Source organism: Necator americanus, chromosome III, assembly GCF_031761385.1.
Source record: "Necator americanus strain Aroian chromosome III, whole genome shotgun sequence".
In the NCBI taxonomy this organism is placed as follows: Eukaryota; Metazoa; Nematoda; class Chromadorea; order Rhabditida; family Ancylostomatidae; genus Necator; species Necator americanus.
Window position 1 is genome coordinate 13,214,819 of NC_087373.1, and position 23,222 is coordinate 13,238,040.

A 23,222-nucleotide genomic window follows, 5' to 3' on the forward strand; every position below is an offset into this window, starting at 1 on the left:
ATTTAGTGGGGGGGGGGGGGGACGGTGATTCTGTTCATTTCTTCCTAATTGCCGTAGAAAACGGCTCCGAGCGTTCCGGGGCAGTATTTTCTACAAGGAGTTCGATTGGAGCGCGCCAGCCCTGTGCGGCGCCGCATCTTCCGGGCTGTTTTTTTACGGCAATTAGGAAGAAATGGACGAAATCACCCTCCTCTCCATAATCTACTATCCCGTATACGAATACTCCACTTGAAATCCGTACCACCTCAGATTCGTGGGGTGATGCCTTTAAGGAGTTTGGTACCAAAGTGGCGTTAGCGCACCTTGGGTTTTTCCAACTCTTTCCGGATCTTTTTTAAAATTTTCATATTTCCTTCGATACCCTTCACAGACAACACAAAGCCCACGAGCAGCCTCAGTGACTTTATCACTGCGATTAATTGCAAAAAAAAACCAAAATAATCGAAAACGCTCTCTTTTGCCTCTTTGTAGAAATTTCAATGATTTGGGAGAATGAAGATAAATAAAATTGGAGAATTATAGAATACAATTTTCTGTCGAACGACTTGAAAGAGTTTTTGGTTCTCTATGCATTTTTCACTTTGAAAAAATAAACGCTCAAAAGTTATTCTTCAATCCTGCGCATTCTTGTTATGGAACAAAATATGCTTGATGTTCAGGAAAGTTTTGATTGATTCAAGATTTCTCCTTTTTTTCTTTTCTTTAGTCAAGGAACGAAATTCTTCTGGAACCTCTGCAGAGTGTTTGTGAGTATTTTATCTAAGTATTAAAATGAATGAGGAACAAAAGGAACTCGTGAACTTGAATTTGTGATGTTAGATCATTCAAATCAAGTCATTCAAAAAACTAAATGCGTATTTCCATTCGCTTCGAACGATCAGTGATATTCGCGTATACGTGCATATAAAACACGACTGTACTGAACGTTGTCAGCCGCAAATTTTTTCAACGCACTCGTCAAAATGTGTGCCGAAACTAACAGCATATCGTCAGGCTCTATAGGTTCGTCTTCGTCGGGCTTCAACGACTCAGATGACTACCGTCAAGTTCTATGTGGATGTGCTGGTGCGAATAGATATGGTATTCTTGCTCTAACTCTTTGCTATCTCTCTTTCCTGATGTCTAGGTTAGTTTTTCGAATCGGAAATCTGCACTATGACGTAGATATGAAAACAAACTTTGTTTATGGCATTAACAGCAGTCATTAGGTGGTTATTAAAGGATTATAGTGGTCCCACGTTCTTTGCTACAAATTTTTAGGCCTAGAATTTGCCAAATGAGCTTATCGGGACTCGTTTCATGTTTTATCGAACATTTTCGGTATCTAATAGAACATATTGATTGTTACTAAAATGCACAGCTACAAATGGATGATCCTCACAAGATAATATTGTAACAAAATAATCCTAGAAATATTGTGTTTCTTATAGTTGTATAATTTAAAGTTGAAGAAGAAGACAGCGAAAGAGATAGAGTGTTTGCATCAGAATCCATATAACAGCAGAATGAGGTTTCACTTCAGGTTTTCAAGTGTTCACATCAGTTTTAAGAGATACTTTTTGCACAGTTATGACCGAATTGACAAAAAAATTAACAGCGCGTGTTCGACATACTTTGCTCTATAGATTTGTAACATCAACAAGGTATCAAAGAAGAGGAGAGTATGTGGAATACGAATCTGTACATGGGAATCGGGCAAAATGAGCGCGGGTAAACTTAGTGTGGCGTAGATCCGAAAATTCAAAAAAAAAACCCTCCAAAAAACAATTCGGAAAACTACTGTCCGGGAGTCGTAACACACGTGACTTTTAGAAAAAGAACCAGGTCATATTGTATATTATGTAAACCTGTCTTGATTTTAAAAAAGATGATGTCGGTGTGGTATATACCACATTATTCGTGGGAAGATTCAATAATTATTTATTTATTTGCTTATTTATTTGTTTATTATTTGTTTATATACGAAAAAAGAATAAAACCCAAGAATCTTTAAAGCAGCGATTTATTGCCAATGGAACCAGGCGAAGTTCTTTTCGTGGCGGATAACATGTAGAACATGTTATAAACATGAATATTTTGTTGACATGGGCTAAGAAAACGTGGGCAGCGAGCTTGAACAACTGATAACAAGTTGACACATGTCGATACATGACCGTGACGAGCCCGACGCTTCTCACAAGGCACCGATAGTTTCGGGGCCATCAGTTAAAGGGACCACCCCACGAATCTGGGGTGGTATGGGTTTCAGGCGGGTAAAACCCATACGGGGTCGTAGATTGTGGGAAAGAGGGCCGTTCATCTATCCCTGTATCAGCGCAAACGGTCGACCCCGAAACGCTGTTTCTTACGACGTCCTCTATTGCAAAAACAAAAACGAAAACCCATTCGGACGAATCGCAGGTTAGGTGGGGCACAATGGTAGTGCATTGCAACAAAAACCGTCGTAAGAAACAGCGTTCCGGGGTTGTCCGTTTACACTGATGCAGGGAGAAACGGACGGAATCACCCTCCTCCCCGCAATCTATGACCCCGTATAAGCATAACCCTCCTTAAACCCGTACCACCCCAGATTCGTGGGGTGATCCCGTTAAGAAAGTGAAATTTCTTCGAAATAAACTGCGTCAGAAAATTTTGAGAAATCAAATACGGTTTTCTTAAACGTTAATTAATTCGGGCGTTCTTAACCACTTGAAAAGGATATTCTTTCTAGTTGAGGTTGATGTGAGTTTAAAGGCATCACCTCACGAATCTGAGGTGGTACGGATTTCGGGTGATCGTATTCATATACGGGATGGGAGACTATAGAGAGGGGGGTGATCCCGTCCATAAACGGTCCGGAAGATACGGCTTCGAGCGGTCCGGCGCGCTATTCTCTACAAGGAGTTCGATTGGAGCGCGCCAGCCGTGTGTGCACGCCGCATCTTCCGGGCCGTTTTTTACGTCAACTAGCAAGAAATGGACGGAATCACCGGAATCCATAATCTACGATCCCGTATACGAATACTCCACCTGAAATCCGCACCACCTCAGATTCGTGGAGTGTGCCTTCAAGGACCCACCTCCGGAAGGTCGTTGTTACTCTGAATCCCTTCTCTTCCCTTCTCTTTCTACCAGCGGTTGTATCTGCTCCTATGATACAATTTCATTCAATGGATGAATTTCTCATTCGTCGATATTTTTTTGCTAAAACCGCCATCATAAAAAGGAAATTGATGAGAAGAAAAGAAAACTGAAGAAACCTGTCACTTTGTTCGAATCTGTGTGCTACTTTTTCCTATAGTTAAAATAGGGTTAGCTTGGATGCCCTCCAGGACTTCTATACATGGAAAAGGGAGCTGCACTTAAGCGATTCGATGAAATCTCATAAAACCCATCGTCTAGGTACAAAATTTCTCCAGGTGCACTGAAACAAGAAAATTCCCAGCTAATATTCGCTACTAGCTTTTTCTCCCCTCATTTTCAGGTAATCAAAGATGACTGGAACTTGTTTAAAGCGAAACTAATTTTTGCAGCCTGATCGCATTTAACGCAACATTCGTGGCCATGATGGATAAAACCACTTCACCGCTCTACAATGGTTCCATAACAGACGATATTGACTGGCAGAGTTCAGAATTGTCCATCGGAGATCGTCGATTGTCATTTGATGTAATGGAGAAAAGTTTGACGTTTGCTGGTTAGTTCACTTTATCAAAGCTTTTCATTTACAGTTGTAAGTAGAGTGCACCCTATAATATTATAGGTGGCTTTACCGGCGCCATGCTCATCACTTTTCCTCTGAATATGCTTCTCCAGAGGTTTGGTACTCATAAAGTGATGACTGTAGTTGGTGTAGTGTGCACTTTAATGGTCGCAGTAACACCAGTGATCGTCTGTTGGTCGTTTCCAGTTTTCGTAGTTGTGAGGATAATTTCGGTGAGTGAGGCACTATGAATCAGATAACGTTTTTTCGTTAACCGTAGGGCTCTAATTAGAAGATAAAATAATGGGAAAAATGATAGCACATCTCTATTTTTAGTACATTGGAGAGCAGTCAAAAAAGGACAACTGTAGAGAGATATGGAGCAGAAATGCTGCAAAAATTGAAAATGCTAATTTTTCTAGCTGGTCTTCAGAAAAGGGATCTGAGTAAAGGACTCCGACTGGGTCATATGATAATGACAACCAGTGATCAAGCTACTGACGCATTTACGGCTCATTAGTGAAACTATTTCTTTTAAAATGGAGCGTTTAGTGTAGAAATACATTATGTTGCAATGTATCCTTCATATTCCGCAGCACTTCAACTACGGTAGAATCCAGAGCGCAGGGAAATGTTTCTCTCATCGAATCTCAGTTCTCTTCTGCTCAGTTCTGGAAGTTAACCATAAATTCCGATGAAATAATAGAAGAATACATAAAATAATTCATTTAGTAACTGATTACTTTATCAGACATTGTATAGTCGAGTCATAACGGCATGAAGCTCGGTGCAGATGCGCAGACGGCTGCGCTTGAGGCGACGCGGTAGCGCTGGCGGATGGGAACGAGGTGGTGCCATCTTAAATGTAGCGATAAGTGGAGATAGCGAGGGTCCTCTCCGGATCCTAACCGCTACGCTCCATCGCTTTAAAGACATCACCCCACGAATCTGAGGTGGTACGGGTTTCAGGTGGAGTATTCGTATACGGGATAGTAGATTATGGAGAGGGGTGTGATTCCGTCCATTTCTTCCTAATTGTCGTAAAAAACGGCCCGGAAGATGCGGCGCCGCACAGGCTGGCGCGCTCCAATCGAACTCTTTGTAGAAAATAGTGCGCCGGAACGCTCGAAGCCGTATCTTCAGGGCCGTTTTCTACGGCAATTAGGAAGAAATGAACAGAATCACACCCTTCTCTCAATAATCTACAATCCCGTAAGCGAATACTCCACCAGAAATCCGTACCACCCCAGATTCGTGGAGTGATGCCTTTGAGTGCAGCCGCGTACCGAACTGCGTTGAGCGTTCCGTTTGGACTCGACTATAAACTTCGTCGTTTCCTTGCACGTATCAAGAATTATTAATTTTTAGATATTCACTGGAGTATGGCAAAATTTTCTGCGAATCATCTCATTCCTTTTTGTGTTGAATGGTTTCCCTTGTAGTTGGAATCTTTCTTTATTTTACATCTTTCCTGATTAGTAGAATGCGATTAAACTAGTGGCAACCCCTTTGTCAGCTACTTCTTTCCTGATTCCTACCATTTGGTCCCCTCTCAAAGAACTCGTAGTGTTCTTTTTTTGTAAAGCGAATGCGTTAGCTTTAGTTCCCTTCATCTTCGACATTTACTTGCATTATAAGCACTGCTCAACAAATTCATTATGGGTGATATCGTATGAAACACTCCAGATCATTTAAATCCACAACTGTCAGCACTACCTTTCCCTTATATTCAGGGTATATCTATCTCAAATTCGTTCCCAGTGGCCGGTGCTGTTATTAACGAATGGGCATCCACGAAGGAAAAAGGCTTCTTTATCGCCGTACTTTCGGCCTATGTTGAGCTTTCTGCATTGTTTACCATGCCGATCAGTGGATTAGTGGCCACTAAAGGTAGGTGCTCTAAAACAACCAACGAAGAACCACTGTCTTCCACTACAACGGCAGAGGAATAACAGCTACTTCTTTTTAGTGAGCTGGGATTTTGTGTTTTACCTTCATGCTGTTATTCTGGGAATATTCACTGTTCTTTGGGCTGTTTACTATAGGTATGCTTTATCTAACGTTTTTGTCTGAAGCTATGCACATTTACGCTGCATTCGTGAAGAGTTTCTCGGCTATTCCTGAAGTTATTTTTCACAAACATTAGAAATAGTATGAAAGTTAAATTAAATCTGTATTTACGTCACATTCATGCGAGCTTCTCAGCTATTTCTAACGTTAATTTCCACAAAAATTGGAAAATAAAATAAATGTTAAATAAAATCGAAAGTTAGAAGTCAGTGTATTTATAATTAGAAGTTGTGATGTAATAAAAAATGAAAATGAAATATACGAATGCTTTTCTTGCGAGAAAATCGACCAATTCGAGCTGTTTATAGTCGGCGTAAGTCATGTTGTAACATGACCACGCCACGCGTTCTCGACAGAATTTCTCCTACAGTACGCGGAAAACATCTCGGATCTCTTTTTATTTTGTTTTCTGCAATCTTTCATGACTTTTTCTTAAGATAGTGCTTGAATAAGTCGCTTTCCAATAGTCTTATCTTTTTTTTTGTTCTGCTCCATGGTCTTCTATTAAGTTCTTAGTTTGTGAAGACTCAAATTTACTCTCCTTCTGTGGATTGAACTGTGAATGATTAGTGTCTTCTGCAATCCGAAAATAGTGGTAAAATTCCAAAAAACCATCTTAGAAGAAGGCTTACTACAGACTGCAAAAAAGAAGATAAATATAATGGAAAAGAATTCTAACTAAAACTACACAATCCTACACATGCACTATTTTACGAAAAAGAACTATGAAGATCCATAAAATGGCAAAGAGAAGAGGTTTGGGGAGCTTTCCGCATATCGTAGGGAGCGCAGAACGCACAGTTCACCGAGGACGCGTCACACCGTCGTCTAAAACACATTTTACTGTCGCCGACTGCAAGCTCTACCATCCAACGAACAAAAACAATCAATAGTGATCAGATGTAATGTAATATCTTTTTTACAGAGATAAACCTAAGAAACACCCATTTGTTGCTCGAGGAGAATGGCAAAAAATTAGTCTGGGAAAGAAACCGGTCTCAGGAAAGACATCCGTGAGTTTAACGCTGCGACCAAGTACCGTAGTAATTCATCCAGATGGTAATCGCGTGTGTGTTTAGCCACCCCTTCAACGGATATTCCGATCGATGGTGATCTGGGCGATTTGGATCGCTGTCATCGGCAATTTCCTCGTGTCTCAGTTCACAATCTCCTATTCACCGCTATATCTCTCCTATGTGCTCGGATTCCCAACTATGACGGCTGGATTTCTAACAATCGCTCCACTGGCTGTTCAAGTTGGTTTTCATCCTCTTGGGGCGTATAATAGACTCTGATCCATTGGCAGCAAGGATCAGGTTGATTTTTTGGCGCTTACTGGATGCAATGCCACTTCATTGCAAAACCTATTCAATCCAGTCTCATTTGTCTGCAAGAATAAGACAGTTAAATAGACGATGATGGATTATCTGGATACAGTATTAATTAATTGTTTCAAGTAGTAATTGTGTTTTCGAGCACTTATCATCACATTAGTGGAGATAGAAATGGGTGTATGGTACGCATCTATCCAGTAAAAATACAAATTCATCACGGTAGGGTGAAACCCTACCTTGATGAATTTGTATTTTTACTGGATATTAGCTACGAGTTGCACCATACTCGCGTTTTCTTAGTGATATTCTCCACTACTCGCTTACTTCATTTTGGAAGGTCAAATCGATCTTTGTAAACAGTATGAATTGAAACACAAATAAGTAAACAAATAAATAAAACCAACTCTTTGATTTGGGTTTAATCTATGGTGCCACAGTGCAATCTAAACCAGTTCTTCGACTTTTTCCGGCTTATCTTATAGTATGCAGAGGTAGTCATCAATTTTTTTTAAAAATCTGACTGAAATTGGTTCTCAGATGATCAAAGAGGTGTACTGGCTTTGCTTTTCTGAAAATTTCCAATGCCCTTAACAAATTAAATGAGATTCCATTAGTGTTCTGAAATTTTTCTTGTGGATTTTGCGAAATTCTATTGTTGTACATTTTGCTACATTTTCTATTTCAGTTGGTGATCAAAATGTTTACTGGACTGGCTTCGGATCGGCTGCGGTGTCTTCCCGAAGTGGGTAAGCTCCGCCTGTTCAACTCAGTAGCCCTTCTAGGATCCGGACTGTTCTTTATTTTGCTATCGGTCGTTCCACCTGCTGGAAATGCTTCCGATGTCATACTGATTAGTGAGTTTTGTGTTTATTTTGCTGATATTACTCTTTTATTTGTTTTTTGTACTGTATGTAACTGTGGAGTAATTATGACTGTACATGGACCCATTTACTCCTGTTGAACCTCACGACCGCTACGCGCAACCGAGGATTTCTCTTTCTTACAGTCCCTTTTCTGTGTTCGATAAGCCGCAAGACGAGAACGCGTTGTTGTTCCTCGCTGCAGTCTCACTGTAAACGTGGTGATCATTGGTGAAGAAATTCGAAAACAATGTCATCGGTGATGAAATTCGTTGACTCTGGTCTCCGGGATGTAACCCACAGTGGTTCCATAGATCCACGAACGATAGATATCTCACCGTGCGACCCTCGCTCGACTCCCCTCATGGGATTTAAAGACAACATATCACGAAAATGAAGATGTAGTAATCTTTCTGCGTAAAGATAGGGTCAGCGGTGTAGACAACCAGTACCAGTGGGCGACCATGCTCAGTTCCCCCTAATTGTACTGAAAAATGGCGTGGGAAACGGCCATATCAATCGAGTTTTCCTACGAGGAGCCTAACAACGTGCCACGTGCGCGAGTATCTCCCAGCGAGAAAGAGAGACAGCGTTAAAAGACCACTGATTGTCCGTTCGCTCGCATGTGTGACACGTTGTCAGGCTCCTCGTAGGAAAATTCGATCGATAGGGTAGCTTCCACGCTGCTTTTCAGTACAATTAGGGAAATTGAGCGGTGATCGCGACCGTGCTTCTGATTTTCACCTTTTCTTTTCGTGGAACCACCCAATGATACGTTGAAAGTACCTTCCAGGTGGTAAAATCGGTCCCGCCCTGTACCGAAATCCCTGTGCTAAGTTGCACTAGAAATCAAAACATTTTGACCTGACGGTACTTATTCGTTTGATTTTGATCAGTGCAAAGAACGAAAGAAATTGCTCGAAGTCGGACATCGCAAGGATTGTAGTTGGAACTCCGGTCGATTTCATACCCCTTACCGCAATATTTTGGGAAACAATGCGAGATTTCTGTTTTCTTCTACTTGATTTTGTGCGATTGTTGAACTCGAATCGAAAAACTCTTCCTTTACAGTAATTCCTGTAGCGCTGCTGGGATTTTCATCTGGTGGCTATCCGAAATGTGCTGTCATGGTATCACAACAGCACTCTCCATTCGTGATGTCCATTGTACAGGTGACTAAAGGTTTTCCTCTACCATATCTTTTTCACAGGAAATTTCTTTGGTCAGTGCAGAAAAGTGGAGTTTTCATTTTCTCTGCATTCCTATCGGGCTCTCACAAAAATCGAAAACACTTTTTTTTGAAGTGAATGACATCTTCGTATTCCATTCTTTGGTAGCAACACAAGCTCCACGGACACTTCATTTTAATTCGAATTTTCCACGTTTTCCAATTCGAGGCTTTTTGCTTTTTTGCTTAATACACCTTATTCTATAACATTCTATAACAGAAGTTTTTGATACCTTGCGGTTATCTACATTTCCTTTATTTCTCTAAAAATCGAGACAAAATTCCCTCATTTAGAAGTATGTAATCTCCTTCATTCCCTGAAATCCTCTTCAGTCTCTCCCGTAGAGTTTCAATTCCCTCCTTCTGAACTCCCACTTAAATTTTTATCTGTACAATCGAAAAAACCTCATAATTCATAAAATAAATAAAAATAGAACTCATAAAATATAGAACTCAACTCGAGAACGGAATAAAACTCATAAAATCACGATTTTCCGACAAATTCTCATCCAGCTGCTTTTACAGATCGTCGCTTGTTTTTCTTTGCTGATCGGCTCCTTCGTTGTGCCTGCACTGACCAAAAATGACACATTTGACCAATGGCGAACAGTGTTTCTTATTTACGCTTTCGTGCTTACACTGTCCAACACAATCTTCATCGCGTTCGCAAGGTTCGTTTGCATTTATTGACTGAATGATCGCTCAAATACGGTTTAATCGGACAAGTGAAATGCAAATCCCACAGTTTGCGTTTTCATTCGTTGTCCGTAAAGTAAGCCCGCCATGTCGGGCGGCAGATGGGGAAGATTATTTTGAAATATGGCAAAGCAAAGGGTCTTTTTTTACGGATATCAGGTATGGTCTGGGATTACATTACTTTAATAGATATAACATCGAATTTATTCTATGCAAAACTCAACAAATCTCTTATATCCATTTTCTTACCGTCGCAATACTGGACACAAAAGGCATTGGGAGCTCAATAGTAAAGAGGCTTAAAAGAGCTGGGTAAAAAGGCAAAAAAATTACAGAAGTAAGTCATATCAACAGCAAGTGATTCCATAAATATAGCAGAGGGACCTCCCTTACAAGAAAATCACGCCAGAACTTAGGACACCATACTAGTGCTACTAATTATATAAATACCAGTCTGAATGTCCGGCTAAAGCCGGACTTCAGACTGGTGTTTACTACTCGAAGTATGGGTGTTCTTCCTGTTTTCCCCAACAGCTATCAAAGAATGATGTTCTAACATAAAATGACGTTATTGCGCAGTTATTGCGCACCGATCCGACGCCGTAGGACCCATCACACCCCATTTCGAAGCTATCTGGTGTTGGCGCACTTGCAATTCGACGCCATTGGACCGTCGCACCTGCTTCTATAGGTATCTGGCACCGATGGACCCGTCGCACCCACTTTATACCTTTCTAGCGTCGAGGCACTAATTCGACGCCGGTGGACCCGTCGTACCCCCTTCTATAGGTATCTGGCGCCGGCGCACCAATCTGACGCCGGTTGACCCGTCGCACCGCTTCTATAGGTATCTGGCACCAATGGACCCGTCGCACCCACTTTATAGCTTTCTAGCGTCGAGGCACTAATTCGACGCCGGTGGACCCGTCGTACCCCCTTCTATAGGTATCTGGCGCCGGCGCACCAATCTGACGCCGGTTGACCCGTCGCACCGCTTCTATAGGTATCTGGCACCAATGGACCCGTCGCACCCACTTTATAGCTTTCTAGCGTCGAGGCACTAATTCGACGCCGGTGGACCCGTCGTACCCCCTTCTATAGGTATCTGGCGCCGGCGCACCAATCTGACGCCGGTTGACCCGTCCCACCGCTTCTATAGGTATCTGGCGCCTGTGGACCCGTCGCATCCCCTTCTATAGATATCTGGCGCCGGCGCACCAATCTGACGCCGGTGGACCCGTCGCACCCGTTTCTATGCGTATCTGGCGCCGGTGAACCCGTCGCATCTCCTTCTATAGCTCACGTGGCGGGGATGAAGCCTTTTAACGCCTGAAGAGCAGCGCAAGCGGAAGATGAGGACTTTTAAACTTCAGCTCGACTACGTTCGGGCGAGGAACATTCCTCAGTCAGATATCCGAAAATCTAGATCCGTTTGGGACGTCCCGTTCGACTCTGAACACCATCCAGTTCTTCTCAGCTTAAAGATATGGTTGAAGTTGAAGAGAAACCGAGGAGTTCCTCTTCAACTGAAAATCGACATGTCAAGTCTGAAAGACGAAGAATGCAGAACGAAATTCCGCCAACGTGTGTCTATTCATGCTGAGTAAGGACCAGGAAGAAGCTTAGCGATGTGGATTCCTTCACAACGTGCATCCAGGACGCTGCAAGGGAAACGCTCCCGGTTCTATTGCCGCGGAAGAAGTTTGTCTTTGCATCTGCGGAAACAAAATCCACATACAATTCTGTATGTGTCGCGCGCAGCGCTGGTGACTTCAACCAGGAGAAGCGTCACAGAAGGAAGCTGCATCGTCAACTGCAACAAGACCGCGATAACGAGTGGACGTCAAGAGCGATGAAGTTTGAGAAGGTGTGGAAGGACAGGAACCTGTGGAAAGCCTATGCTCTACTAAAACAGTGTACAGGCAAAATTAAAAAATGTTTCCCTGTCCTCAACACTGCCAATGGGGTAGCTGTCGGTGAAGCAATCCTTCCAATTTGGAAGCAACACTTCATGACGTTGCTGAACCGTCTAGCACCGTCAGCTTCTGAACTCGAACACGTTCATAGACCGACATATGCGGTTAACGAGGAGCCACCGACCGAGTCGGAGGTCCTGGTCTGTATTCAAAAAATGAAGAATGGAAAATGTGGTGGAGACGACGGGATTAGCGCAGAAATGCTAAAATATCTTCCTCCGTCTGGGATTCGTGAGATGACAAAGATCATCCGTTCAATATGAATAGACGAAAGGATACCTGATTCGTGGAGATACGCTATCAGAATTCCCCTCCACAAGAAGTTATCCATCACGGACCAAAGGAATTATCGAGGAATCTCATAGCTGCGTGTTACGTACAAGGTACTGGAGCGCATTATCCTGGACCGACTCATTTAACATTGCGAAGAAACAACGCGCGACGAGCAAGCTGGCTGTCGTCCTGGCCGGGTGTTCATCGTCAGGAGAGCGATCGAAATCTGGCAGCGGTATTCGAAGCAAATGCAACTAGCGTTTATGGACTTTGAAGACGCGTTCGACTCTCCTCACCGAGGCTGTCTTCTCAACGCGCTCCGCGCCGATGGAGTACCAGGAAAGCTCGTTCGTTTGCTTGATGACATGAATCAATGAACAACTGCTGCAGTTTGAACACCAGCCGGATGTACAACACCGTTTGAAGTGGTAACTGGAGTAAGACAAGGGGCAGTGGCAGGACCTTTCCTATTCAATTTCGCAATCGACGACTTTATGCGAAGAACAGTCGACCAGTGTCCTGCCGACATTGTCTTAGCACCATCAGGTGCCCCTTGACTGACCTCGAGTACGCCGACGATGTTGTTATATTCGTGGAAATCAGTACGAAACTTCAACATGTTGTCAACCTTGTATCGAAGCTGGCTGCAGCCTATGGGCTACGCCTACGCCCTGATAAATGCAAGCAGATGTGGATCTCTTCGAGACCTCGAACGGGAATCAGGGTGGACGGACAACCGATAGAACTCGTCGATGAGTTCTGTTACTTAGGCTGTACGCTGAAGAAGAATGGCAGCTACGAGAGAGATGTTCAGCAAAGATGCGCTAAGGCCACTTCTGCATTTAACTCAACGAAATGTCTGTGGTCGACCCCTATCACCAGCGAAGTCAAGCTGCGAGTCTACTTATCCGCAATTCGCCCCATCATGATGTACGGATCGGAGACTTGGGCAGCACCATCAACGGTTTTGGAGAAGCTTGACTGCACGGAACGAAAGCTGCTTAGACGGCTACTTGGCCACTTTTGGCCTAAGTTATGTCACAATGAAGTTCTTTACGCAGAAATTGATGTGGTATACCGGCGGATGACACGTAGAAGACATCAACATCTTGCACCGCCATCAAAAGTGACTAAAGTAAATCGTCTTCGCTTCTTTGGTCACATATTAAGGAGACCGGCAGATCGCTTTGTTCAACGAGTTCTGAGGAGTTCGCCGGGTTCAAGCTGGAAGAAGCCACCTGGCCGAAAACGGAAGTTCTGGACTGAGGTGGTGAAAGAGGACCTGAGGACACTCGGCGTGGATAGGCAGTTCAGGCGAGACTTAAGGTTTCGCAGAACATGGAATAGCGACGAATCTATTGATTCTGCGCAAGCTCTAGCAGAAAATCGAGAAGGTTGGGCAGAGTTGTGTTCAAGGACGGCACACCTCGGCGAAGATGCGAGTAATCGCGTCAGGCGATGACTTCAGCCCGCCGATTAAGTCAAATAAGTAAGTCAGTGTAACAATAAATATAATAATATGAATATACGTATCTTGCCATTGCAAAGAGGAAAAAGAAAAAAACAGACAAAGACAAAACGAGAAGTTTTGTTGATTTTCTGTAATAATATTCGCAAATGTATCACTCAAAATCACATCATTCAAAATATGCTAGTTCCCTGTAAAGTGAAAATCTCCAACATAAAATATCGCTTCAAGCAGTTCTCTTAAAGTAAGCCTCTAATTAAAATCTAAAAAGGTGAGAAAAATATCCTCTGGCTTCTGTCTTTTCTTGCTCCTTAATTTTAGTGGTTTTTCAAAAATTTTGGTAGAAAATGCTGAAATGGAAATGCTATGTATGATTTGCCGATTTATTCTCTTCTGTGGTGTCTTTTTCTCGTTGCAGGACTTATGCAAAAAGCAAATCTCTTGTGAGAGTAGGTGATGATTAGTAAAGTAGCTGGCACAGGAAGCTTCACCTAAAGTGCAATATCGTAATTCCAGTGATGAAAAGCGTAACTCCTTCATTATAAGCTATTCACCAGTTTAAAATCACTTTGGAAATATATAAGCACTTTCTTATTTCCGCAAATGGAAACAAAAATATCATCATCCTCTCAAAAAACAAAAAAAAAAAACAAAAATATCATCTCTTATTCAATTCGAATTTGTTTATTTGTCATGTTTTTTTCCGAGGCTAATCGCATTAATTCCAGACTAATCTTTTTTTTTCTTTTCTGAACATAGATCTATGAAGTATTCGAATCAGTCTGTACTCTACAGCAATGCCGTAAAAGTATCTGGAACTTTGCATAACATTTTCTACCATAGAAATTCTCACAGATTCTTGCAAAAATCCCTAGCAACGAAAAACGACTTCGACGGTTATTGCTCTTAAGGTACCTTATGAACTTTGCATGCTGTATATGTGCACTTCATGTCATATTTTTATATTATTAGATTGTACATTATTATACACTATCATATTATACTACTATTATTTAATTTACTTTTTTAAAAAATGAATTTATGGTAGGGTCATTGCGACATGAAGCACGTACGCAATTGCGTACGCGGCTTCTCTCGAAGCACTTCGGTGGAGCGCAGTGGCTAGGAGCCTGATGAAAGCTTTGCTGACACCACCCATCGCTGCAGTTTGCGACGATCCCACCTTGGTCCCAACTACTGCCTCCACCGCGGCATTTTCGAGCGCGTACGCAAATGCACCGCAACTACACTCGTGATTCATGTCGTTTTGACCTGACTATACGCTGAAAATGAATCGCAGTTCACGTTCAACTTCTTCGCAACCTCAAGTCCGCAACTGCAGAAATTTCGAATGACTCTCGGGCAACTAAGTCACTGGTATTGTTTTTTAGGGCGGAACCTGCAAAATGGACGTCGACAACTACATCATCCCAAGTGGCTCCTGCGGAACAGTCGAATCCCGTAGAGTCCGGAAAGATTATCGTGCCTTCGGCGCCTCAAGAGGATAGCAACACGCAGACCTCAAATAACAACTAAACTCCTTCCAGTCCCTCTAACATCGTGGTGCGTGCAATTCGTGCGTATAGATCGGTGAAGTTCAACTGGAGCGGCTTTATTCCACAGAATATGTTCAAGATCTCATTATTTCAACTCGTCCTATGTACATATGTGTCTTGGAAGAGTTGAGATTTTACTCATCTAGTTGTTTTGTTTTTTTAAATTATGCAGTCGGATTTATCTCTTCTGCCGTGATTGTACATTTTTGTAGTTTTCCTTAATACTTTTGTTATGATTTTAGGTTTTTGTTTTTGCTGCTAGTAAGTTTCCTGATGTATAACATCGATAAATCTCTGCGGTTACCTACATATTTGACCCATCGATGACATTTCGAACCAATGTTGGTTCGTATGCATTTAGGCATATGAAAAAATAGATAATTACATGTGTATCAATATTAATGAACTATTGTGCGAGAAAAAAAAACTTGAAAAACTACCGACGACAAGGAGAAAAGGGCTGGTACAATAGCGCTATCACTGTGGTCAGTATAACTTACAACTTACTTCACTTACTTTAACTATGTACTTTATTCTTCTTTATTTACTATATTACTTACCTTAACTACTTACTTACTTTAACTTACTTCACTAATTATTCACTATTCAGCTATATACAAATCTATTTTCTATTATTCTACTGTATTAGACTACTATTACAAAGCATGGTCGTATGCGATAGATAAAAAATAACGCCTTGGTCCTATATGCTGCAAAAATTAAAGAGAATGCCGTAGGCAATGTGTTAATGACGAAAAATATGTAGACGGTTTTCTGCTAGACATTCGTGACCAGAATCCAACGTGATTTATGGGTCATTTTCCTCGTCTTATGCAGAAATCTCTCCTGAGCGTTTAGAATATCCCAGGATAATGAAGAAACAAGTCCAACAAGTTGTTTGGTTTCATTCAAACTTTTGAGCTACACATTTCCCAAATTTCCTTAATTTCTATCCCCGTCACTTGAGGAAATCGTTTGAAATTGTTTTACCACTATCCAGTGTTTACCTGATACTCAGTAAAGGTGTCAGACACAACATATGTGTTATTTTCTAAGGATCCGTAACGATATCAACTAATAACGTCCTGCTCGGAAAAGTGCTTGTTTAAAAGGAGATTTTCGGGAAAAACTCTACCTTTTTCGGGAATCATTTAACTCATCTTTTGTATATAGGTAAAATCTACATATGTCTATATTATTAATAATAACCGCATCTATCTACTCGAGATCTTTTTTCTACTCGAATGACAGTGGTAAAGAAAAGGATGAGGCATTGATGCTGAAATATCTGATTTTCTGGGAATTAGCTGGAGCCGAAGTCTGGAAGGAAGAAACTCAACATGTGGGACGAATCAAAACACGGTCATAGCGGGCCTAAGGCTGCCCACAGGGTTCACAGGAGAGTAAGCCCCAACTTCGACCTTCTTTGAATCTTGGTACTGTAGGGTTGAATCATGTATTGCTGCTCAGTAAAATATTGGCATACGTTGAGTTCATTTGAATGTTTAAACGCTAATATCTAGTCATAGCAATCAAAACATGAAGTCAATGTAGCAACATTGCGACCCGGAAAATGTTAATTCCTATCAATAATTTTCAGATTATCTTCCCGAAAGAAATTTGAGAAATGAAGATTGGGCAAGTGACCGAGAGTGGTCAACTCGGCGAAAAGAATTTATTCAATATTGCCACTATCAGTGCTGATCTAAGGGGGAGGACCATCCTATCCAGGACCCAGAACTGTCAAATAATTAAACTTCTACAAGAAGTTGTGCAGAGACTTGGTGTGCTGGAGGCACAGAGAAACTGTGAGACGCTTTGGCAGAAAATCTTTGCCTTCTGAAGATAATCCGAAAAGAAGGAATTTAGATGTTGCGGGAACTACCTTCGAACATCTATGAAGAAATTATTTCTGAAATTGAGCAATGCTACAGTGTGAAATTTGCCAGTGCAGAATAATTCATTGAGAGGATCAGTATCCTTTAGAGAAAGGTTTATCTTTTGAGGGAAAGTATTCCTTGTTCTTAGAAATATTCCTTTTTATATATAATTATTTCTCTTTCTATGATGTGATTCGGAGCGTAATCTCAGGAATAGCAACGAAAACATGGAAACCTTAGGCAGAAATCCAGAAAACAGGTGCCTCAGAAGCATCCTAGACACCAGCTTACTCAGAACTTTATAGGATTGAAATGAAAGCATTTAGGCCTGACTAATGATGGAATTACCTTACAAAGCAATTGCTTACAGTACACAAGTGAGATCTTCATCATGCGATTTAGTCTCTTGAATCCTGTAAACTGTAAAGAGTTATCTCGTTGGGGAATCTGAGACCTCTATGCTTTTGAAGTTTTTCGTTTCTGCATTTGTAGGATATGTTCGGAGTTTCTCATTGATATACCTGTAGACTACGTCCCGAACCACGGCTACTACGGGAGAGATTCGAACATCGAGCATTCGAGCACCGAATGCTTCGCGTTAGATCAACAGCAATCGGAAGGCGTTTTTTTTTCGCTGCAGGATAGCTTATCTGTGGATATCCTCCAGTGAAGTGCTTTGTTTTTTTCCTCTGTGACTAACAACGAAGAGAATGTGTTCCATACGTCTATTGGTGTGTAGAAAAAGTTGCGCTCTTCTGGCGATAGGAAAGGATTACGCGCTGAAAGACCGTGACTAGCAAAATTTTCCCCAAGAGAAATAAAAACAAGAGGAAAATGCGCTGACGAAACACAGTCGAATAATTGTGCCTTCTTAACTATATCGTATCATATTACAATCTTTAAGGTTAGCTAGGATTAGTAAAATGTTTAGATAGTTTGTATGCACCAGCATAGGTTACCAATTTTCTTTTTTTTTCTCTCGTATTCGTCAAATATCCGATCCAAGAAGATTCTGAAGGTCAGCTCACAAAACTTACCATATTTAATTTATAGTTTAGTATTGATCCTTCGCATACCTTTCTTGTCTTTCTTGACTTTTTTGTATTCTTGGATTCACACGGTGTTCTGTTCTGTTAGCTGCTGAAAGGTAATCAGACAATCAACGCTACATAAATCTTTACATCTACATCGTTACAAGAAAAAAATCTATAAATGAAGAAGCTCCAGAAGCTGGTCGAAACAGTACGCGAAAAAACCTCTAAATCGCTTTGAATTCGCAGTGGAGCATGGCAGAAAGCGAGACACCACAAGGTAAAGGGGACGAGGGCAATTTCTGAAGAGTTTTGGCTGAACGACCGTGTCCCACCTGAAAGCAGCATGTATCTGGGCGAAACATTTAAAAACCCCGATGACCTCAGAAACGAAATTCTCAACAACTTTATATTGTCGCAGCTCCTCTTCTTCTGGAAGAAGGATATTCAGACAATGCACATCAAGTGGCTGGATGTTGCTGATAGTGATGGTAATCTCTTGTTGATTTCTGATGTGTACTAATAAAATTTAAATAATTTTAAATATTTTTTCTAAAGTGAGAAAAAGGTGCGCAAAGAAATATACTGTTCATCTCGGATTTAGTTACACTCTTCACACTTCAGCTCATCTCATTGACTATCGCAGTTGCTCTGTCTTTCCAGTGGCCTACACAATCTTTAGATTCGTATTCTTTTTTTTAGGCGAGCAACCCATATTTGTCTTAAGCTACCAAGAAAGCTAAAAAAAGAAAGAAAGACAACATGTACTTTTATGGCAAACAGGCAAAGCAAAATGTCAAATTTTTGGTTTTAGATTTTTACAAAAAAAATTACTCGAGACACTGAGAAGGTTTATCTAAATGAATGCTCTGAAAGCTGAAAATAGTACTTTTTCCGAGGATAAAAGTAAGATTCAGCTATTGTAGCGTTATGAAGCCACATCCATCGTGATCCCTTAAACTGTTCCGGAGTCTCCTCCAGATCTCCAGATTCTACCTGATTCAAATAGTTGGTCCACTTCGCACCTTTTTTCAACGTTCTCCGACCAGCAAGTACAGAGATCTTCAGCAGGATGGAATCCATAATGTCACGACACGAATTGGCTTGATGTGGCTTGGGTTCTGGACTGCTAGGTATGGTGACCACACTACTTGTCCCTCTATGTTTCCCTTTTGAGTTCTGAGTTATTCACTACGTCCAATGAGGCTTTGAAAATATGTAAGAATAAGCTATCCGTTACTCAGAACTCCTCGATTTATTTTCTCCGTAGTCCAGAGTTACTCAAAGTTTTGTGTTACAAAAATACTTGTCTTACTCGACTATTTACTTATTTTAGTCCTACTTTTCTACCTCAGAAGAAATCTCATCATTGAAGTGATGGTAAGAGTAAGCTATCCGCCAGCTTATCACCTCCCTGAAAGTGTCTAAAATACACCTCCACCGACAAACCTCTAACACTCCACCAATGAGTGACACAGTGATGAGTGGTTGGCGACAAATTTGGCGCAACCGACGGACTTCCCAACCCCGAATTAGCTCAGCTTGGGGCCGGTCGTGATATGTTGGTGCTGATAAGCCGAGCGGTGAAGCGGCGATTCGTGAGGTCGGCTGTTTGTCGTGTCTTGCACTCCACATTCCTCTGTCGACCTGATGACCGCCCACCGCTTCAACAACCGCCCCTTATTTGCTGCTGTTTATGCTTCTTCCGACGTGTCTTATCACTTGTCGGACATCCGTTGTAATCTGGAAATAAACACTGGAGGATACCGTAGAACGTTTGCAGCTCTAAAAACTTCGGAATCCTATGATCGAAAGGATGCTTTGAGGTGGAACTAAATGGAATGCAATGGATAGACTGATGTTCATAGATCCGAAAAATTTTGATGCAACACAAAGTCTATACGTATTCCGTGACGTATTGATTTCTAATAAGTGGACGATAATTGAACGATGAGCGAAGTGGATGAAGCAAAAACGAAAGCGGCTTGGATATCAAAATATCATTTTTCTCTGATACGATCACCTCGGACGAGCCTCACCGCGAAATGGACCCGATTGGGATACTCGAGTAAAATAAGAAAATACTTAAGTATTAAAATAGTGAAAGTTAATAAACAACTAATTGGAATAGTATCTCAAAAACCGATTTCATTGCGGTTACATTCGAAAAGAAGATAATAATGGATTTTGTCCGCCTACCAACACCATTTGTTCTTACTTGCGTACTAAGGTACCCTAGGAATCGGAGACTTGTTCCTAAAAAAAACCGTCAGATCAAAAAAAAGGAATCATGGACATAGCAGACGTAGGATAAGAGACCATGAAAAAAAAACGCAAGAATTTATCCTCCTACCTGATTTTATCTACACTGTAATCCATTGCGTAAGGAGAAGTTGCTCAGTGTTTGAGGAGGTATGGATGTTGGACCACGAGTGTAGCGCAGTCTGTAAGGGAATCGGCTACAACTCTACGTTTTCTGGCTCGAAACTACTATGGAGCCATCATCCAAGGTCGACAAACTGGTACACCACACTGGTCTGAGAGGATAAAAACACTGATTTGATACATCGGCCGGTCTCTTTCATAAACCTCCAAAACCTCATTTTTAAATCGAACGCGAAGACGCATCCCAAGCGATTGATTGTCGTTTTGTACTTCATCCTTATTCTTCTTCATAAATTTTTCACAAAAAAATGTTACATGGAATTCTTTTTTCTACAAAACTTTCCTATTTCTGAGTACGATGAGATTACAACCGCACTTTCACTTCATTGGCAATTTTCGCGAAGCATTGCTGGTTCATTTTTGGTACGTATTGATTATGGGAAAAGAAGCCGTCACCGTCACATCCACGGCCAACACTTACAGTTAGTGGCGAATTCCTTCAATGGGGCGATGGAGCGAAAAGGGAGGGTATGCGAAGCAGAAGAAGAGTGTGTGCCAGGCGCGTCGCGGTCACTCGGTTGAAGAGCTTCGACGTCACCGCTGCATTTTAATAGTAATCATTATCGAACCCCGTTATTATCGTCGATATGGCATGAATTGCGACCTTTTCTAGAAAGAATATAAAATATAGTATGTGGAAACCTCGTTATATTTTTCAACAATACTATTTTACTTTATCCCAACGTAATTCTTCCTCGTTGTGCTACGTTGGTCGTCCAAACTCTGATATACAGATAAATTGAAAAATGTTAAGCTTAGTGGATTGGGGGGACCGATGATAAAAGAGGATTCTTCGCTTTGCTTGTGGTAGGAGAAGAACATGTTTGATATATTCGCCTTGGAAAAGATCGCGTCAGATTCCACTGACAATAAAGCGCCGATTCTTTAAAATAGCTCACACGAGAGATGTTTTCCTTTTTCTGGTGCACCATTGGGGTTTGTGAATAAATAGACAAGTAACTAAATAAAACTACAACAGCGACAATATCTGCGGTTTCACCGGAGGAATAACTACTGAAGTAGGCGAGAACGAATTGTTAAGTCAATTCAACACAAACTTTGTGGTGATGCATTTGTTATTCGAAGAATCCTGAATGTGAGAATCTTCAAAATGGCGACGAGTCATCGCTTATCCGTTCCAGAAAGCATCTTTTCCATCCTGCGGATACGGAAAAATCAACACTTTCAACTGATTTCAATATGTATTTAGGGACTTTTTTTGTTCGCAGATTTGAGAAGAAATAGATCCCGGAAATTTGATAGAATTTTGTTTGAATAGTCCTTGTCATCTTAAAGGATTACGTCACAAAGGACAAATTCGTAAACGATTGAAATCGTCCCTTTTTTTAATTGATGGAATTTTTCCGCAATGAATTATTATAGGTGCTTTCATTGTCGAATATTCGATAACGACTACTAATTTGGCGAACTTAATCTTTTTTTTCTCGAGGTTATTGTGCTCTCTTAGTGATTTTATTAATGTAACATTGCAATGGTAATGTAATGAGGTTTGTATATTATAACAATATATAATTAGTAACAAATAAATAATAATAAATAATATTTAACGTTCCTTCTGAAATTCGAGTGATAAAGATCAACAAAAAAATAGAGGAATACATTGCGTCCAATAATGATGGTTCTGATTAATCCTTCCGGGACGACCCCAAACGAGTTGGACTTCAAATAAGAACCGTTTAAAATTTGTGAACATCCTACAGAAAGCCTTGCGGGAACAATCGATATATCAAGTCAGTGTTTCTCAGTCTCCCAACAAAAAAGAAAGCAGAAAAAGCAAGAAATAACCGAATAAACAAGTTTGGTACCAGCTAGTCGATCCCAGACGGGGCCTGGTTGGCTGCTGGCGGCTTGGAACCATGAACTGTGCAGATCAATTGGTTACCTTTTAGGAAAACGCTACATTCAGAGAATAAAAGTGCCATGAAGTTCGAGTTTAGTAGATATATACATTGGTTACATGTATCAAGAAATCGCAAAACACCACCTATTGATTAATTATTAAAAACAATATACCTATTAATTAGGTATTCAATGGATGGTGGATAGTAATGAATCAGAGGCACGTAGATTGATCAACTCATCCAACAAAGCAACTTTGTACACCCGTATGTGTGATTGCCTCCACTTTAGCTATAGTATTTGCCGTAGAATTTCTGTCAGGCTACTTTTGGCCGTTGGCGTCCCATAACGAAGTACTTTACTCGGAAGTGGATACGCTGTATCGGTGGATGACACGCGGAGAACGTCAACATTTTGCCCGGCCTTCTGAAGTAGCCATGGAAAACCGTCTTCGCTTCTTTGGTCACGTTATGAGGAGACTGTCTGATCGCCTTGTTCAAGTTGTCTTGAGGATGCTTCCAGATCCTAACTATGAAACCCCCCACCCTTCCCCCCTCCCCAGCCCCTCTCCTGGTCGTAAAAGAAAGTTCTGTACAGTGGTTCGAAGGAAGATCTGAGGACACTTGGCGTGGATAGGCAGTTCAGGAGAGACGTTAGGTTTCGCAGGATGTGAAACAGCGACGGATGGGTAGATTCTATGCGAACTTCAGCTGAAGATCGAACAGGATGGGCTCGGATAGGTTCGAGGACGACACATCCCGGCGAAGATGAGGATAGCCGCCTTAGGCCTTAACACCCGTCCGCCGATTAAGTCAAGTAAAGTCAATTTGTTGTAGAAAAGAACACAACAGTCAAAATTTTTC

At 41.4% G+C, this 23,222-nt stretch overlaps 3 protein-coding genes across 4 annotated transcripts; 2 read left to right on the forward strand and 1 right to left on the reverse strand.

Moving 5' to 3' along the window:
* Nucleotides 1-962: 962 nt before the first annotated feature.
* RB195_009446 (uncharacterized protein) lies at nt 963-12,109 on the forward strand (the record flags this gene model as incomplete). 2 transcript variants are annotated; one of them, XM_064190000.1, is made up of 11 exons in its annotated part: nt 963-1,126; nt 3,513-3,676; nt 3,743-3,915; nt 5,416-5,572; nt 5,652-5,727; nt 6,678-6,765; nt 6,832-7,008; nt 7,772-7,940; nt 9,018-9,118; nt 9,700-9,845; nt 11,479-12,109. In XM_064190000.1, the coding sequence occupies 11 exons, from the start codon at nt 963-965 to the stop codon at nt 12,107-12,109; spliced, it is 2,046 nt and encodes a 681-aa protein (XP_064047583.1). The 2 variants fall into 2 exon arrangements, with proteins under 2 accessions (XP_064047583.1, XP_064047584.1); XM_064190001.1 differs by lacking the exons at nt 963-1,126; nt 9,700-9,845 and adding an exon at nt 11,244-11,473 and having other exon boundaries at nt 3,544-3,676; nt 11,632-12,109.
* Nucleotides 12,110-12,489: 380 nt separating this feature from the next.
* Nucleotides 12,490-12,738, reverse strand: RB195_009447 (uncharacterized protein; the record flags this gene model as incomplete). The annotated part of the gene is made up of 1 exon (XM_064190002.1): nt 12,490-12,738. The coding sequence occupies one exon, from the start codon at nt 12,736-12,738 to the stop codon at nt 12,490-12,492; it is 249 nt and encodes an 82-aa protein (XP_064047585.1).
* A 69-nt stretch (nt 12,739-12,807) lies between these two features.
* RB195_009448 (uncharacterized protein) lies at nt 12,808-13,581 on the forward strand (the record flags this gene model as incomplete). The annotated part of the gene is made up of 1 exon (XM_064190003.1): nt 12,808-13,581. One exon carries the CDS (start codon nt 12,808-12,810, stop codon nt 13,579-13,581), a length of 774 nt encoding a protein of 257 aa, XP_064047586.1.
* Nucleotides 13,582-23,222: the final 9,641 nt, after the last annotated feature.